Here is a 13606-nt window from a genome sequence, read left to right on the forward strand (position 1 = left end):
TCCCCCACCCTCCCCACCGAACTCCCCTGTGACCCTGGGCCAGCGGCCACTCTGTCTGGACACCCAGACACACGGTCCCGCGTGGTGTCCCCGGGCCGGCGGCCTCTCTGCTCACGGCGGCGGCGGGCGGCAGGCAGCTGGGCCGGCCTGGCCGTGCTCCAGAGGCGCGGAGCGGGTTAAAGTGTGCGCCGGGCCGGCCGGCGGGGCGGCGGGCGGGGGAGCAGCCTGGTGGGAAGTGTGAGTTCCTCCCCGTCTGCCTGACAGCTATAAAGGCCGCCGCCCGCCCGCCCGGCCGCCGCTGGGCTGCGCCTCCCTGGGAACCCCCTCTCGTGGGTGCGCTTTGAAGTGGAGGAGGGAGGCGGCCAGGGGGCGGGGGAGCAGACGAGAGGGAGAGAGGCACAGCCTGCGGCCCTCAGCGTCCCAGCCTCCCCCTGCACCGCGCACCTGGCTAGCCTGCCCGCGGCCGCGGCCCCTTCCCCCGCGAGGACACCCTGCCGAGCCCGGCCAGGTAGGCCACCTCCCCGCGTCTGGCTTCCCTTCCCATGGCTGCCCGCCCAGGATGAAGGTGCAGCCCCAGTGTCTGCAGGTCAGCCCCTGGCCCCTCGGGGAGCCGTTATATAACAGGAGCAGGGGCTCCTGGGGAGGGGTGCAGACCTTCTGAGCCCGGCCCGGGGCGGTGGGTGGGGGTCCCTCAGCTCATAGCCTCCCCGAGCCCGAAGCCCTCGCTTGCAGGGCAAGCCTCTCCCGCTGGCCAGTGGCGGCTGTTTTTGGACCCCAGGGAGGGCTGGATCCCGCGTGAGCCGGGCCTGGCCTGCAGCCACGGCTGTCTGGGAGCCTTAATGAAAACCAAGTGTGCGGCCGGCTCAGCACCTGTCTTCAGCCTGCCGGCAGGAGCCGGGGCCGCAGACGAGCCAATGGGACTGCCGGCAGGGGTCTGTGCTGGCAGGGGGGCTGGTGGGGGTGCAGGTGGGGGCCTACGGGGGAGGGGCAGCCCCGGGTGGCTGGCGGGCAGGCAGGCATGCAGGCAGGCAGGCAGGCGGCTGGGGAGTCGTGGATCTCAAGGTCTCAGCTCCAAATTCTGGGGTGGACTGCTGCCCCATCTGGGGCAGAGAGACATTCCTGGGGTGCGAGGCTGGCATTGGCGTAGCTCCTGGACACTCGCAGGTGCTTGAGCCACGAGGAGGTGAGGGTTTGGGGGAGGAGAGGGGGCAGATGAGGACCTGTTTTCAGGGCTGGCAGGCGTCCGGTGGCGGGTGCTTTCTGCCTTCTTTCCCTGGAACTTATCCCTGTTTGCTCTGGGGTCTGGGGGCTAGTTGGCCACATAGATGGCTGTGTGGCTTTGGGCAAACTGGCTCCCCTCTCTGGTTCCGGGCTAGAGAGAGGTGGGCTTGGGGCTTTCTGAAACCCCTCCAACCTGTTGGCAAGCGACGCTCAGGACCTGAGACAGACCCTGGCCAGAGGTCACTGTGGGCCCCCAGATGGTACTTCTATTTCAGGGGCACATAAGGGAGGCTGAGGGCCCAGGAGGCTGGAGGCAGCCCTTGATTTGATCCCTGGCAGGGAGGACAAGTATGGGCTTCCTGATGGTTCAGTGGTAAAGGATCCTTCTGCTAGTGCAGGAGATGCGGGTTCGATCCTGGGTCCGGGAAGATCCCCTGGGGAAGGAAATGGCAACCCACGCCAGGATTCTTGCCTGGGAAATCCCATGGACAGAGGAGCCTGGCAGGCTACAGTCCATGGGGTCGCAAGGAGTCAGACACGACTGAGTGACCAAACCGTAGCAGGGAGGTCAAGCCGTGTTTTGGGCTGGGGGTGCTGGACTTCTCGGGAAGGGAAGAGCCCCAGGGTGGCCCTGGGTCACCCTCACGCCAAGAACCCAGAGGTGCGAGCTGCGTGTCTTCTCTTGGGAGGGAGGGGACAGAGGTGCCTGGGCTCTGCGCAGCCTGGGGTCCCTCCGAGGCAGGGAGCAGCTGTGTCCAGGGAGGGCCTGGCAGAGTCCACGCATCCACACCTGCTCCAGCAGGTCCACATGGCTGGTGGGAAGGATCGTTCCCCCGTGTAGGTCAGCAAGTGCTGAGCAGACAAACATCCCAGGGTGCTCTTGCTTGGGCCAGGTCCAGCGGCCGAGGTAATAGACTGATCCTTAGCTCCTTCATCCAAGGGGTGAAGCCTGGGCCTATCTGGGTCCCTGGGTTTCTCCCCAGGCATCCTCCAAGGAGCTCAGGTATTCCGAGGCAAAGCTTGGCCCATGTCCCCAAATGCCCTCAGATCTGGTGGAATGGGCTTAGCACGCACACCATCATTCTAGGGTCTCAAGCCCATGGCAGGCATCTCCAATCACTCACGGAGCCCACCCAACAGGGCTGGCAGGCAGCCACTACCAACAGATCCCAGATAATCTCAGGCCTCACCGGGTGGGCCCCTAGGGGGTTTTTCACCAAAGCAGACTCTGGACGCCTGCAAGGGGAGCTGGGCCTGGCCTGGCAGTGACTGTGGCCTTGCTTCCTAGGATGGAGGGCAGATGGCAGTCTTCACGATGGGCCTGGCCCCTGCTGGCTGTGGCCCTAGTGACTGGGAGCGTGTCGTGCACGGGGACCACGGTGAGTGGGGAACACAGGCCCTCACCCAGATGGGCTGACACTGAGAACCGCGTGGCAAGATGCGGGGCAGGGGCCCGGGGGCACCCTCTGCTCCCAGGAGCACGCTTTACACGCCGGTCAGGCCAGCCCCTGAGTGGGTGGTGGGGGGGCTCTGGCCACTCCGGCGACCTTGCCAGTCTGGCAAGCTAGGGGCTGTGGGGATGGGGTGCTCCCTTTCAGCGCGAAGGCCCGGGGTGTAGCGTGTGGACAGGTGGGTTTGGGTCCTGCAGAACCCAGGCTGGCTGTCACCTTCCCACAGGCCACTTGGGAACCAGAGAGGATGGTTAGGTTTGGCATCAGGATCCCACCAAGCCCCCAGAACGTTCCAGATCTCAAGATTAGGCAGCACCTGAGGTGCTCAGCTCTCTGGGAGGTCCCTCGGAGACCCCCCTGGAGGTCTGAGCCGGGGCTTCGAGCAACCCACCCAGGGGGCTGTGTCCTCCCGTCCAGGGCACGGGGTCGGCAGGCCCGTCTGGCCAGGTGCTCCAGCCTCCTTTTAACCGTCGTGGGGCCTCTCACCCAGGACAACAGCCCAACGTCCAACAGCCTGGAGGTGGGCCCCGACGCCACCGCCTACTGGTGGGGAGAGTGGACCAAATGGACGGCATGTTCCCGCAGCTGCGGGGCCGGGGTGACGTCCCAGGAGCGGCACTGTCTACAGCAGAGGTGCTGGTGTGAGAGCGGGCCCGGGGGCTGGCCGCCCGGACTGCAGGGGGCGGGGAGGCGGGGCCCCGGGGGCTGGCCGCCAGGACTGGAGAGGGGGCGGCGAGGCGGGCAGCGGCTGCTGGGTGGGGGGCTCGGGCTGAATGCGGCCTTCAGGTTGAGGCTGCACAGGCCAGCTGAGCCAGTCAGTCTTTTCACTGGCCTCCCTTGGGGATGCGGCTTCTGTCGGGTCCCAGGCAAGAGTGTCCTGCAGTTCATCCCTCTCTGGGGCACTGGGGAAAGAGGACCTGCCTAGGGCTCTTTCAGGGAGTGGTCAGGCCTGCCCTGGCCTTCTCTCTCCTGGAGACCCGAGGTGAATAAACACGGGGTAAGCCTATGGTGTGGTGGTTTCCGCTGGCCAGACCTGCGTTCGCATCTTGCGTCTGCAACTTCCTAGCTGTGTGACCTTGGGGAAGTCACGTAACCTCTCTGAGTATCAGTTTCCTCTTTGTGGAGCGGAGATTATGCTCGAGCCCACCTGACGTTTCTGAGAATGCGAGACCGTGTGTGTGTGCGCGCGCGCGCGCGCACTTTAGCAGAGGGCTGGGCCCGTGATGAACGCTGTTCTGCCATCACTAATTCCGTGCCCTAAGACTGTGCACTGTGTGCTGAGGACTCGGACGTGAACGGGACCTCGCCCGTCCCCCAGGAAGAGGCTGAGAAGCACCCTGAAACTGTGGGGGTGCCTGCGACAGGAGCGGGCTCTGCTGGAGCAGCGGGGTTGGAGTGGGGCAGAAGGAGGCCTCGGTCAGAGGAGCCCGCGGAGGCTCGGGGCTGGGGGGCGCTGTCCAGGGGAGGGCTGGGAGCAGGGTCAGGACGGCAGCCAGCCACTCCTGACCTGAGCTCACAGCCCGGGTCCTCCCTCCAGGAAGACGTCCGTCACAGGTGCCGGGAACCGGACCTGCACGGGCACGTCCAAGAGGTACCAGCTGTGCAGAGTGCAGGTGAGGCCCGCCTGGCTGGACCACCACCCGCCCCCCACAACCCGTCACAGGCAGGACTCCAGGCGGCTTCCTGGTGGCCCCAGCCCTCTGAACACTCTGTCCTGGGCCTGCCCCCTGCATCCCAATGAACAGAAGTGGGGGTGGGGGCCCCCAGGCTCAGAATCCCGCTCCCTGCCTCAAGTCAAGTCCCTGGTGCCCACCACGGGCTGCGGGCATCTGAGCAGGAAGGACCCGCTTCTGCTGGCAGAGCTCTCATGTGACCTCAGGGTTTGAGGTCTTTGGCCACCTGTGCCCCCCTGCACCCAGGGTGAACCGTGTTCCCAGGGAGGCTTGATGTCATAGGCGGCCCCGTTCCGGCCGCAGCCCCCGCGTACCCGCTCCGTGCCCACGCACTCAGCCCCTGAACCTTCTCTGTTAACCTCGCTCTGCAGCAAGGTGGCTGGGCTGGGCTGGCTGGAAGCAACCACTCTGGCTTGGCCTCCAGGCATTTCACGATGATGGGGCCCGAGCCAGTCTGAACCCCACCCCCAGGGCAGGGTCGGGGGGCAGACAGGTGACCTTGTGTGTCCTTGTGTCTGTGTGCACGTGTTGGGGTTCAGAGGTCGGCGAAAGTGAGCAGACTGGCTTCTGGGTCAGCCTCGTGGGTCAGCTGCCCTCCGGATTCGAGCTCAGGAGGGACACTTGGCCAGTTGGGCTTCTGGCCTCCTCGGGCTCCTCTTCCACGAAGTCAAGCCCATTCAGTCAATGCCCATGTCCCGGGCCCCCTGGCTGTAGCTGCAGACACTCAGATGGGCCCCTTTCTGCAGGAGGCAGGGAGAGCACAGGCCAGGATGGTGTCCCCACAGCTCCATGGGCAGTGGGGGAGACGGCCAGGGTGGCGGGGGGTGACGGGATCCAGCCCGCAGCAGTGGGAGGGCCAGCACACGTGGGCCTGGAGGCCTGGTGCCCCCGCCCTCCTTCCAGAGAGCCTGACAGATTGAGAGCGGGGAGGAGAGGCCACCCCGCAGGCCTCGGCCCTGGCACGGCCGTGCCGGCTGCAGCCACTTCCTGCCCAGCCTGGACAAAAATGCCTTTGTCGGGCCGAGTTCCTCCCAGAGCCGCCCTCCCTGCCTCTTGCTCCCAGGAGTGTCCGCCGGACGGGAGGAGCTTCCGCGAGGAGCAGTGTATCTCCTTCAACTCCCGCGTGTACAATGGGCGCAGGCACCAGTGGAAGCCACTCTATCCAGGTACCGCGGCCCTGGGCCGCCCAGCAGGGGCCCGCTCCACAGGCATCCATCCCTGTGGCCAGCCCCTGGGGACCACGGGAGGGAGAGCCCTTGTCCAGCGGGTGGGCAGTTGGGGAAACAGGCCGAGAGGGAGGGGGGGATCTTCTCGAAGGTTCCCAGGAGTTCAGGCAACAGTGTACCGGACTTGGCTTCTCCTGCTCACGGAGGAGGTGCAGGGTCCCCAGGACTGGCAGCCTGGGGCCTCCAAGTCGGCTCAGACCTCCTGCAGAGGGGACGCTGCCCACTACTCACAGGGTAGCAGAGGCTGGACTCTGGGAGCCTGTCTGGGCCAGATCACGTGCATCTCCGTCCCCATTTCTACCGCTGAGGCCCTGGGCAAAGTCCCTTCCACTCTCCAGGTCTCAGTGTCCCCATCTGTGCCGTGGACAGAGGGCTGTCTCCATCGGGGAGGGGGGTGGCGAGAGATGTCCCCGACTCTGGCCCTGCAGCGCCCTGAGACACCCGTCTCCCCGCAGACGACTACGTGCACATCTCCAGCAAGCCGTGTGACCTGCACTGCACCACCGTGGATGGCCAGCGGCAGCTCATGGTGCCTGCCCGCGACGGCACGTCCTGCAAGCTCGCCGACCTGCGCGGGGTCTGCGTGTCTGGAAAATGTGAGGTTGTTCAACACTGTAGCAGAAGCAAGCACCGGTGCCCTCGCGCCCGCCGCCCACCCCGTCGCCCAGTCGGTGGCGGCCCCGGGGTCTCGCCTCGGCGCCCTCCCAGCAGCCTCTCCGCCTCCCTTCCTGCAGCCCATCGGCTGTGACGGGGTGCTCTTCTCCACCCACACGCTGGACAAGTGCGGCGTCTGCCAGGGCGACGGGAGCAGCTGCACCCACGTGACGGGCAACTACCGCAAAGGGAACGCCCACCTGGGTAAGAGCCTCTGGCGCCCCAGGTCCAGGGCCTGGGGCAGCCTGCCTGTGGCCGCCGAGTGACCGTGCAGGGTTCTTCCCCTCCTGGCCCCCCGCCCCCCTCCGCCGATCCTCTGCCCAGGCCTGGCGGGGCTGGCTCAGCAGCTCTGGAAGGACCCCTTGGGGACAGGACTGAGAGCAGCTCTGTGTTCGCACCCCTGGATCCCAGGTGCCCTGGTACGCACGGGGCTGGGGAACCCCCTCCAACTCAGCACAGCCTACAAGGAGGTATTAGCCCTGCTCATAACAGGGGGAAACTGAGACACGCGTTCGGTCCTCACCGCTGACCTGAGGGTGGGGCCTGGGCACGTGGATTCTGAGGCCTTAGCTCTCAGACCCAAGTCTCCAGGGCTGAAAGGACACGCTGTGTCCCACTGGCCCGGCAGACCCAGCGCAGAGCCGGCCCCTCTCTTTCCCAGGCCGCGGCTTGTCAGCAGCCTCACCGGAGCATCCAGCTCTGGGGTCTACGGGCTGGGCCGACAGGGGGTCCATGCATGTGCTGGGACTTGACGCTTTTGGAGGGATGTCGCTTATAATATTCGGGGTTAAACTGGAGGCATTCTTGGGTCTCGGTTAATGCTGTGGGATTAAACTGGGTTATCACAGCCTCTGGACTGGGAGAGGCAGGGCAGCTCAAAACCCATTTAGCAGATGGGGAAACTGAAGTGCAGGGTGGGAACTGCCTACTTGAAGTCCCCCACAGAGGCCAGGCACGTCTGGACTGGAACCAACCCCTGGAGAGCCCCCAAGGACCTGGCTGTTGGGACCGCGCCTCTCCTGGAGGTGGAGCAGATGCGTAATTTCGGAGTTAGTGTTAGAGCTTGGACGTGGGACCCAGGGATGAACATGCCGACTGAGGAGGGTCAGGGTAAGAAAACGAGGGGTGTCTTAGCGGAGGCCCAGCTGGACAGGGCTCTGAATAATGCCTGACAGGTACAATGAGCACAGGCCACTTTCTCTGCAGGGCTCACTTTGGAAGGAGTGTGGGCAAAGACGTCGTGTGCTTCCTCCCTTCCATGCACACACCTGCCTGCAGGGCCTTCTGCCCGGTCCCGGGGTGTGGACACAGCAGAGGCAGCGTTCGGGCAGTGGTCTCATCTGAGTACCGCCTGTGTGCCAGGAACTAGAGGGTACGGGGCCCATGCCTGCACGGAGCTCTCAGCCTGAGGGCCTGGGGGCTGACACGGAGCCAGTCCCACACATTTCTTCCAAGTGCCTTCTGTGCACAGAGCCACGCGCAGCAAGCCTGCCCCCTCCCGCCTCACAGCAGCTCCTCTGGGCAGGGCCACACTGCCGTCATGTTACAGGTGTGGAAGCAGAGAGGCTACGAAACCAGGTTAAGGTCACGCAGCCAAAAGAGCAGAGACTTGGGTCTGAACCCAGACAGCGTGATCCCAGGTCTGAGGTCCTTAGCACCGGCCTGCATGGTCCCCTGGTAGACGTGTGCATGGTAACCACGGGGAAGAATCTTGTGAGCTGGTCGCTAATTTAAAAATAAGTATATGTAAACTAAGATCATGGCATCTGGTCCCATCACTTCACGGCAAATAGATGGAGAAACAGTGGAAACAGTGTCAGACTTTATTTTTGGGGGCTCCAAAATCACTGCAGATGGTGATTTCAGCCATGAAATTAAAAGATGCTTACTCCTTGGAAGAAAAGTTATGACCAACCTAGACAGCATATTAAAAAGCAGAAACACTACTTTGCCAAAAAAGGTCCATCTAGTCAAGGCTATGGTTTTTCCAGTGGTCATGCATGGATGTGAAAGTTGGATTATAGGGAAAGCTGAACGCCGAAGAATTGACGCTTTTGAACTGTGGTCTTAGAGAAGATTCTTAAGAGTCCCTTGGACAGCAAGGAGATCCAACCAGTCCATCCTAAAGGAGATCACTCCTGAATATTAATTGGAAGGACTGATGATGAAGCTGAAACTCCAAATTTTTTGGCCACTGGATGCAAAGAGCTGACTCATTGGAAAAGACCCTGATGCTGGGAAAGATTGAAGGCTGCAGAATAAGGGGATGACAGAAGATGAGATGGTTGGATGGCCTCACTGACTCGATGGACATGAGTTGTAGTAAACTCGGGGAGTTGGTGATGGACAGGGAGGCCTGGTGTGCTGCAGTCCATGGGGTCACAAAGAGTCAGACATGACTGAGTGACTGAACTGACTGAACTGATATGTAGACCTTCAATGCTAGCCACTCCAGTACTCTTGCCTGAAGAATCCCATGGACAGAGGAGCCTGGCGGGCTACAGTCCATGAAGTCACAGAGAGTCAGACAAAAGTAAGCAACTATGCACAAACCTTCATTTAAATAAGAGATATTTAAGCAAAGTCAACCAGTTAATCCTAAAGAAAATCAACCCTAAGTATTCACTGGAAGGACTGATGCTGAGCTAAAGCTCTAATATGTTGGCCTCCTGATGCAAAAAGCCAAGTTATTGGAAAAAGACCCTGATGATGGGAAAGATTGAGGGTCGGGGAGAAGGCGACAGCAGAGGATGAGATGGTTGGATGGTGTCACTGACTCAGTGGACGTGAATTTAAGCAAACTCCAGGAGATGGTGAAGGACAGGGAATTCTGGCATGCTGCAGTCCACGGGGTTGCAAAGAGTCAGACACGACTGAGCGACTGAACAACCACAGTCCTCACTTCCTAATCGTTTTACCTCTAGAGTTACTGTTGAGTCTGTGTCAGCTGGAAATACTAGGGCAGCAGGTAGATGATTGTGTCCCTTTCCGCAGCCCTGCACCCAGCGACACCGGTTGGCAGTTTGAAATTGGCCACCGTGACAGGAAGTGTTTGCACCCCGGAATCAGGCCAGCACTGCAGGTCAGAGCACCTGCGCCCCGACCAAGAGGGCCGGTGGTGAAGCATTTAGGGGCACCCTGCTGGCTGAAAGGACAAGCTCAGGGTCTTCGGGTGCCTGTGAAGGGGAGCAGCCTGTAGAAGCGTCTCATCTGCCAGGTGGGCCCACATGTTCCTCAGGTGACCTGAGGGTCGGGCCCAGCAAACCTGATTCCAGAACCTTCTCACCATCTTCTCCTGGAAGGCTTTCAATTCTTAAGGCTTTAAAAATCTCCCCTCCTTCTCCCCAGCGAACCCTCTACCACCTTCCAGCAGCAGCCCCCTTCCTCAGACCCTGCCCCCAAGACCCTTGGTCCCTTTGTAGGGGGCTCTGCGGGAATCTCCGTGGCTGCCTCCTCACCTGCTGGGGCCTTTGATGACAGGCCCCGAGCTGGGGCCGCGTGCTTCCTCACCTACATTTCTAATGTAGGAAGCCTGTAAAATCAGTGCGATGTTATGACAGCGTGGGTTTCTAAAATAATAATAATGAGAGCGTCCTCAGGGTCAGACTCTGAGCTACCCAGAATCTCCTCCATCACCGAGCGTGGGGGCCGTCATCCCTGTGTGTGGATGAGAACACGGAGGCCCGAGGCTCCAGCAGCTTGCCCAGGGCCACCTTGGTGGTGGCGGCAGAGCAGGACCGAGGATGTTTGACTCTGGCCGATCTATGACCCGCGGGGCCTGTGGCATCCCTCGGGAGGAACAGGGCAGGTACTTGGGAGCGGCACCCATGGCCTCGATAGGAAAGTGTCTTGGAATCCAGTACTGCTCAGGCCGTGCCGGGGAGGCCGGTCAGCTCTCCAGACTCATAGGGGGTTCCTGCAGCCCTTGGGGGCCTGGGTGCAGCTCTTGGGTGGGGACGGGGCTGCCCTGAGACGCTGCCTCTCGCCCACCAGGAGTGCAAGAGGGTGGTGACCGCCATCCAGAGCTGCCTTTCCTCTCGAGAGGCGCCGGTCACGGCCGACCCGAGGCTCACTGCTGTCCCCTCCCCCAGGTTACTCTCTGGTGACCCACATCCCGGCTGGCGCCCGAGACATCCAGATCGTGGAGCGGAAGAAGTCTGCGGACGTGCTGGGTGTGTATGTGGGGCCCGGGCGGCTTGTGGGGCTTGCGGATTTACAGGGGGTGAGATGTAGGGGTTGTGGGTGAATGGGGGGGCGTTTGACCTTGCAGGAGAGCGGTGGCCCTGGAGGCCGCAACTCTGCCTGTGTGTGAGTGTCTATGGGGTGGGGGTCGGGGAGTCACCCGGAGGCTGACCTTCCCAGGTGTGGAAAGACCTCACACTCCGGGCAGCTGGACTCAAGAGGGGCTGTGACCCAGGTAGTGAGCGCCCCATCCCCGGGCGGCCTGGCATGGGAGAAAACTGGAGGTGCTGGAGGCGGCATCTCTGAACCCCCGTCCTGCCCCAGGGTCTGAGGACTGACAGTCCGGGGGTGAGAAGGTTGAGGCAGAGCAGGATGGAAGTGGGCAGCCAGTCGGAAGCCAAGGGTGACAAGAAGCAGGAGTGGGATGCAAGCTCCCATCTGGGGCCTGGAGTTGATGTTCTGGCCACTGGCCATTCTGGTGGGAAGCCGGACTCAGGTGGGGTCTCTGACTTGAGGATTCTGGAGTAAGTTGCGTGGTGGCCGAGGCAGTGAGGCCCACCTGGGTGACAATGTCTGGAAGGGCTCCCTGTGCGGCTGGAGGTTGGTGGGGCCATGCACCTTGTCTGTACTCCTGGGGAACCCTTTCTGGCCGAGGAGGATAGGTATTGACAACTGATCTCAGCCAGGCAGGCCAGGGATCCAGGCAGGCAAACTGTCCCTGAAGCCTGATGCACCTCCGTGCCCCTCGAGGCATCTTCTCGGGGGCCAGGGCTGGCAGGGTGCAGCCACCCTTCCTGGGGGGTGCTGGCATTGGGGTGGGGTATTTGCTAAAGGTCCCCGGGTTGAATCCTGCACAGGCTGTCAGCCCCAGCGTCTGGGCCCCTGAGCGCCAGCCGCTGACCCGGCAGGTCTGCAGGCTCCAGGCCCCAGCCCCGGACCCGAGCGGGAGCCCGGCCTCTGCCAGGCCGGTTGCTCTGTGGCCCGCGGGGGAGGGCGGCGAGGCCAGGAAACACCGTGTTCCCAGAGCTGGCTGCAAAGACATCGTTCTTGAAACAGACGCGTGGAAATACCGAGGGCGGCCCGGAGCGCCGGGGAAGCCGCAGGAAGGAAGGTCATTACTGTCAGGAAGCGGGTTTTGGACGCGGGCCGGGGATTTAACCCCGTGCGCGAGCCCGGCCCCGCGGGTCCCCTCGCCCAGCCCATGCTCTTGCCCTGTTGTTTTTGATGGTGCTGCACGGAGAGTGCTCTTCCAGCGGGTGGAGGCTGCTCGCTGTGTCTGTTTCATAATAAATTAACTGCCGGGCTCCGCCGTGCGTGTTGCATCAGGAGCTTTGGAAACTAAGCTCTTCCCCGCCTTCAGGCCAGTTCCTGGAACGGGACATCCTCTGGAAGAGACGCTGTCCCCGAGGTGGAGCCCCCCACCCCCGCCAGCCCCGAGGCCCCTGGGGAGGGCCAGCCGCCCGGCTCCGGGGCAGACGTTTCAGCCTGTTGCCAGGGGTGTTTGGTGGGGGTGGGGGTTCCAGTTCCAGGAGCAGACGTCCTTCCGAGGTCCTCGGTTCCAAGTGTCCACCACACCCTGCCTCAGAGAGAGGCTGACTGGGAGCCCTGCCTGGGAGAAGGGGCAGCCAGGTCTCCCAGCCTGGCAGAGTGTCATGCTCCCAGCAAGAGCATCAGGCCGGTCCGCCTGGGGTGGTCTGGTAGGGCCTGCGGGGGATGCTGGGACAGGGCTGCAGTCTCTCAGCGTGGGCCCCGTCGGGGTGGGAGGCTGAGAGTGGCGAGTCCCCCGGCTCACAGGGAATCTCTAGCAGAGCCGGACTGGTGGCCTGGCCCCAACCTTGGTGACACCCGCGGCCCAGCGTGTGTCTAGACCTGGCGCTCGGTCCTGACGCTCCTCATCGCCCTGCATCCCCAGAGTGGCAGGACCAAGTGGGCCCCGGGCCAGCCATCCTTGGGTCATCTAGACAAGCCCTTGTTTATTTTAGGCTGGTTAGGAATGAGGACTCATGTCTCCCCGGCCAGGGCCACATGCTGTGGCAGACGAGCCTGCCACTCCCACACCACATGGAGGTTCCTGGCTTTGAGGGTTTGGGGGTCACAGGGCCAGGCTAACCAGAGAGCCCGAGCGTGGGGTCCCGCTCCTCCTGGCCCTTCAGCCCCCTCCCCGCCCCCCCCCCCCCCAACCCCAGCACACGTGACTGGGCAGCTGTGGTCTTTCAGCTCTTGCAGATGAAGCCGGCTACTTCTTCTTCAATGGCAACTTCAAGGTGGACAGCCCCAAGAACTTCAACATCGCCGGAACCGTGGTCAAGTACCGGCGGCCCATGGACGTGTACGAGACGGGCATCGAGTACATCGTGGCGCAGGGGCCCACCAACCAGGGCCTGAATGTCATGGTGCGCACCTGGGGCGGTTCCTTCGCTCCCCCGGTCACTCACTGACTCGCGCCCTCATCCCAGCCCTCACTCAGACTTGAGTTCCTTCACTGGCCTCCCAGTGACTCATGAATTCATTGGCCCATTTGCTCGCTCACCGTCTCACCTGTGTGGTCCTCCCCTCCCCTCCCCGGACCCTCAGGGCCAAGGACATGGCAGAGCTTGTCACGGCCATCCCCCGATGCTGGCCCCGGGATGCTCACGGCTCCTGGTAGCGGGACGGGGGCCCGAACAGAGGGCAGGAGAGTGCAGCCTTTAGGCCCAGCTTGCCAGGACTCTCCCCAGGGCTCCTGTCTGGAAATGAAGGTCACTGCCACCTCGTGCCCGGCTCTGGAAGTGTAGCGGAACTGTCAGTGAGATCAGGGGGTGCTCAGAGGCAGTTCTGAGGCTCTCGGAGGCCTGCGGGCCTTCGTGGACACCGAGGGACACTGAGGGAACGGAGCCCGCCCACCTGGCCGATGCCGCAGGCTGGCCCTAGTCAGCCGGCAAAACCCTTCTGTCTCTTGCCTGGTTGTTTCAGGCCCTCCCGGGGCGGGGGCTGCCCCGAGGGGACTAACAGATGAACCAGAGACCCTCTTCCCCGAATCCACCCAGGCGCGCCTTCTCCAGACCACCTCCTCCCTGATCTTAAAATCTTTTTCATCCAGGCGCCTGACCAACCAGCCAAGCCAACTGCACACAGGCCACGAGTCAGCATTTATTCCTACCTAGGGCCACCCTGCCTTCCTTACAAACTGGGTGACAACCTTGCATGCACTGCCTGAGCT

At 62.8% G+C, this 13606-nt stretch overlaps 1 protein-coding gene across 4 annotated transcripts in view; it reads left to right on the top strand.

Moving 5' to 3' along the window:
• The first annotated feature begins 64 nt into the window (after positions 1-64).
• The window catches only part of ADAMTSL2 (ADAMTS like 2), a 34320-nt gene continuing 20778 nt past the window's right edge, over positions 65-13606 (top strand). For 2 of the 4 annotated variants that reach the window (XM_025262391.3, XM_044926512.2), the window contains exons 1-9: positions 65-508; positions 2510-2600; positions 3163-3305; positions 4210-4285; positions 5409-5511; positions 6027-6172; positions 6306-6429; positions 10317-10397; positions 12625-12800. In XM_025262391.3, the coding sequence (XP_025118176.1) occupies positions 2511-2600; positions 3163-3305; positions 4210-4285; positions 5409-5511; positions 6027-6172; positions 6306-6429; positions 10317-10397; positions 12625-12800 (939 nt within the window). In that variant the 5' untranslated portion in view covers positions 65-508; position 2510. Of the gene's footprint in view, positions 587-697; positions 933-2509; positions 2601-3162; positions 3306-4209; positions 4286-5408; positions 5512-6026; positions 6173-6305; positions 6430-10316; positions 10398-12624; positions 12801-13606 lie in introns of those variants that run through there. The other 2 variants (XM_044926510.2, XM_044926511.2) reach the window with 2 other exon arrangements.

The sequence above is a fragment of the Bubalus bubalis genome, chromosome 12 (assembly GCF_019923935.1).
Source record: "Bubalus bubalis isolate 160015118507 breed Murrah chromosome 12, NDDB_SH_1, whole genome shotgun sequence".
Classification (NCBI taxonomy): Eukaryota; Metazoa; Chordata; class Mammalia; order Artiodactyla; family Bovidae; genus Bubalus; species Bubalus bubalis.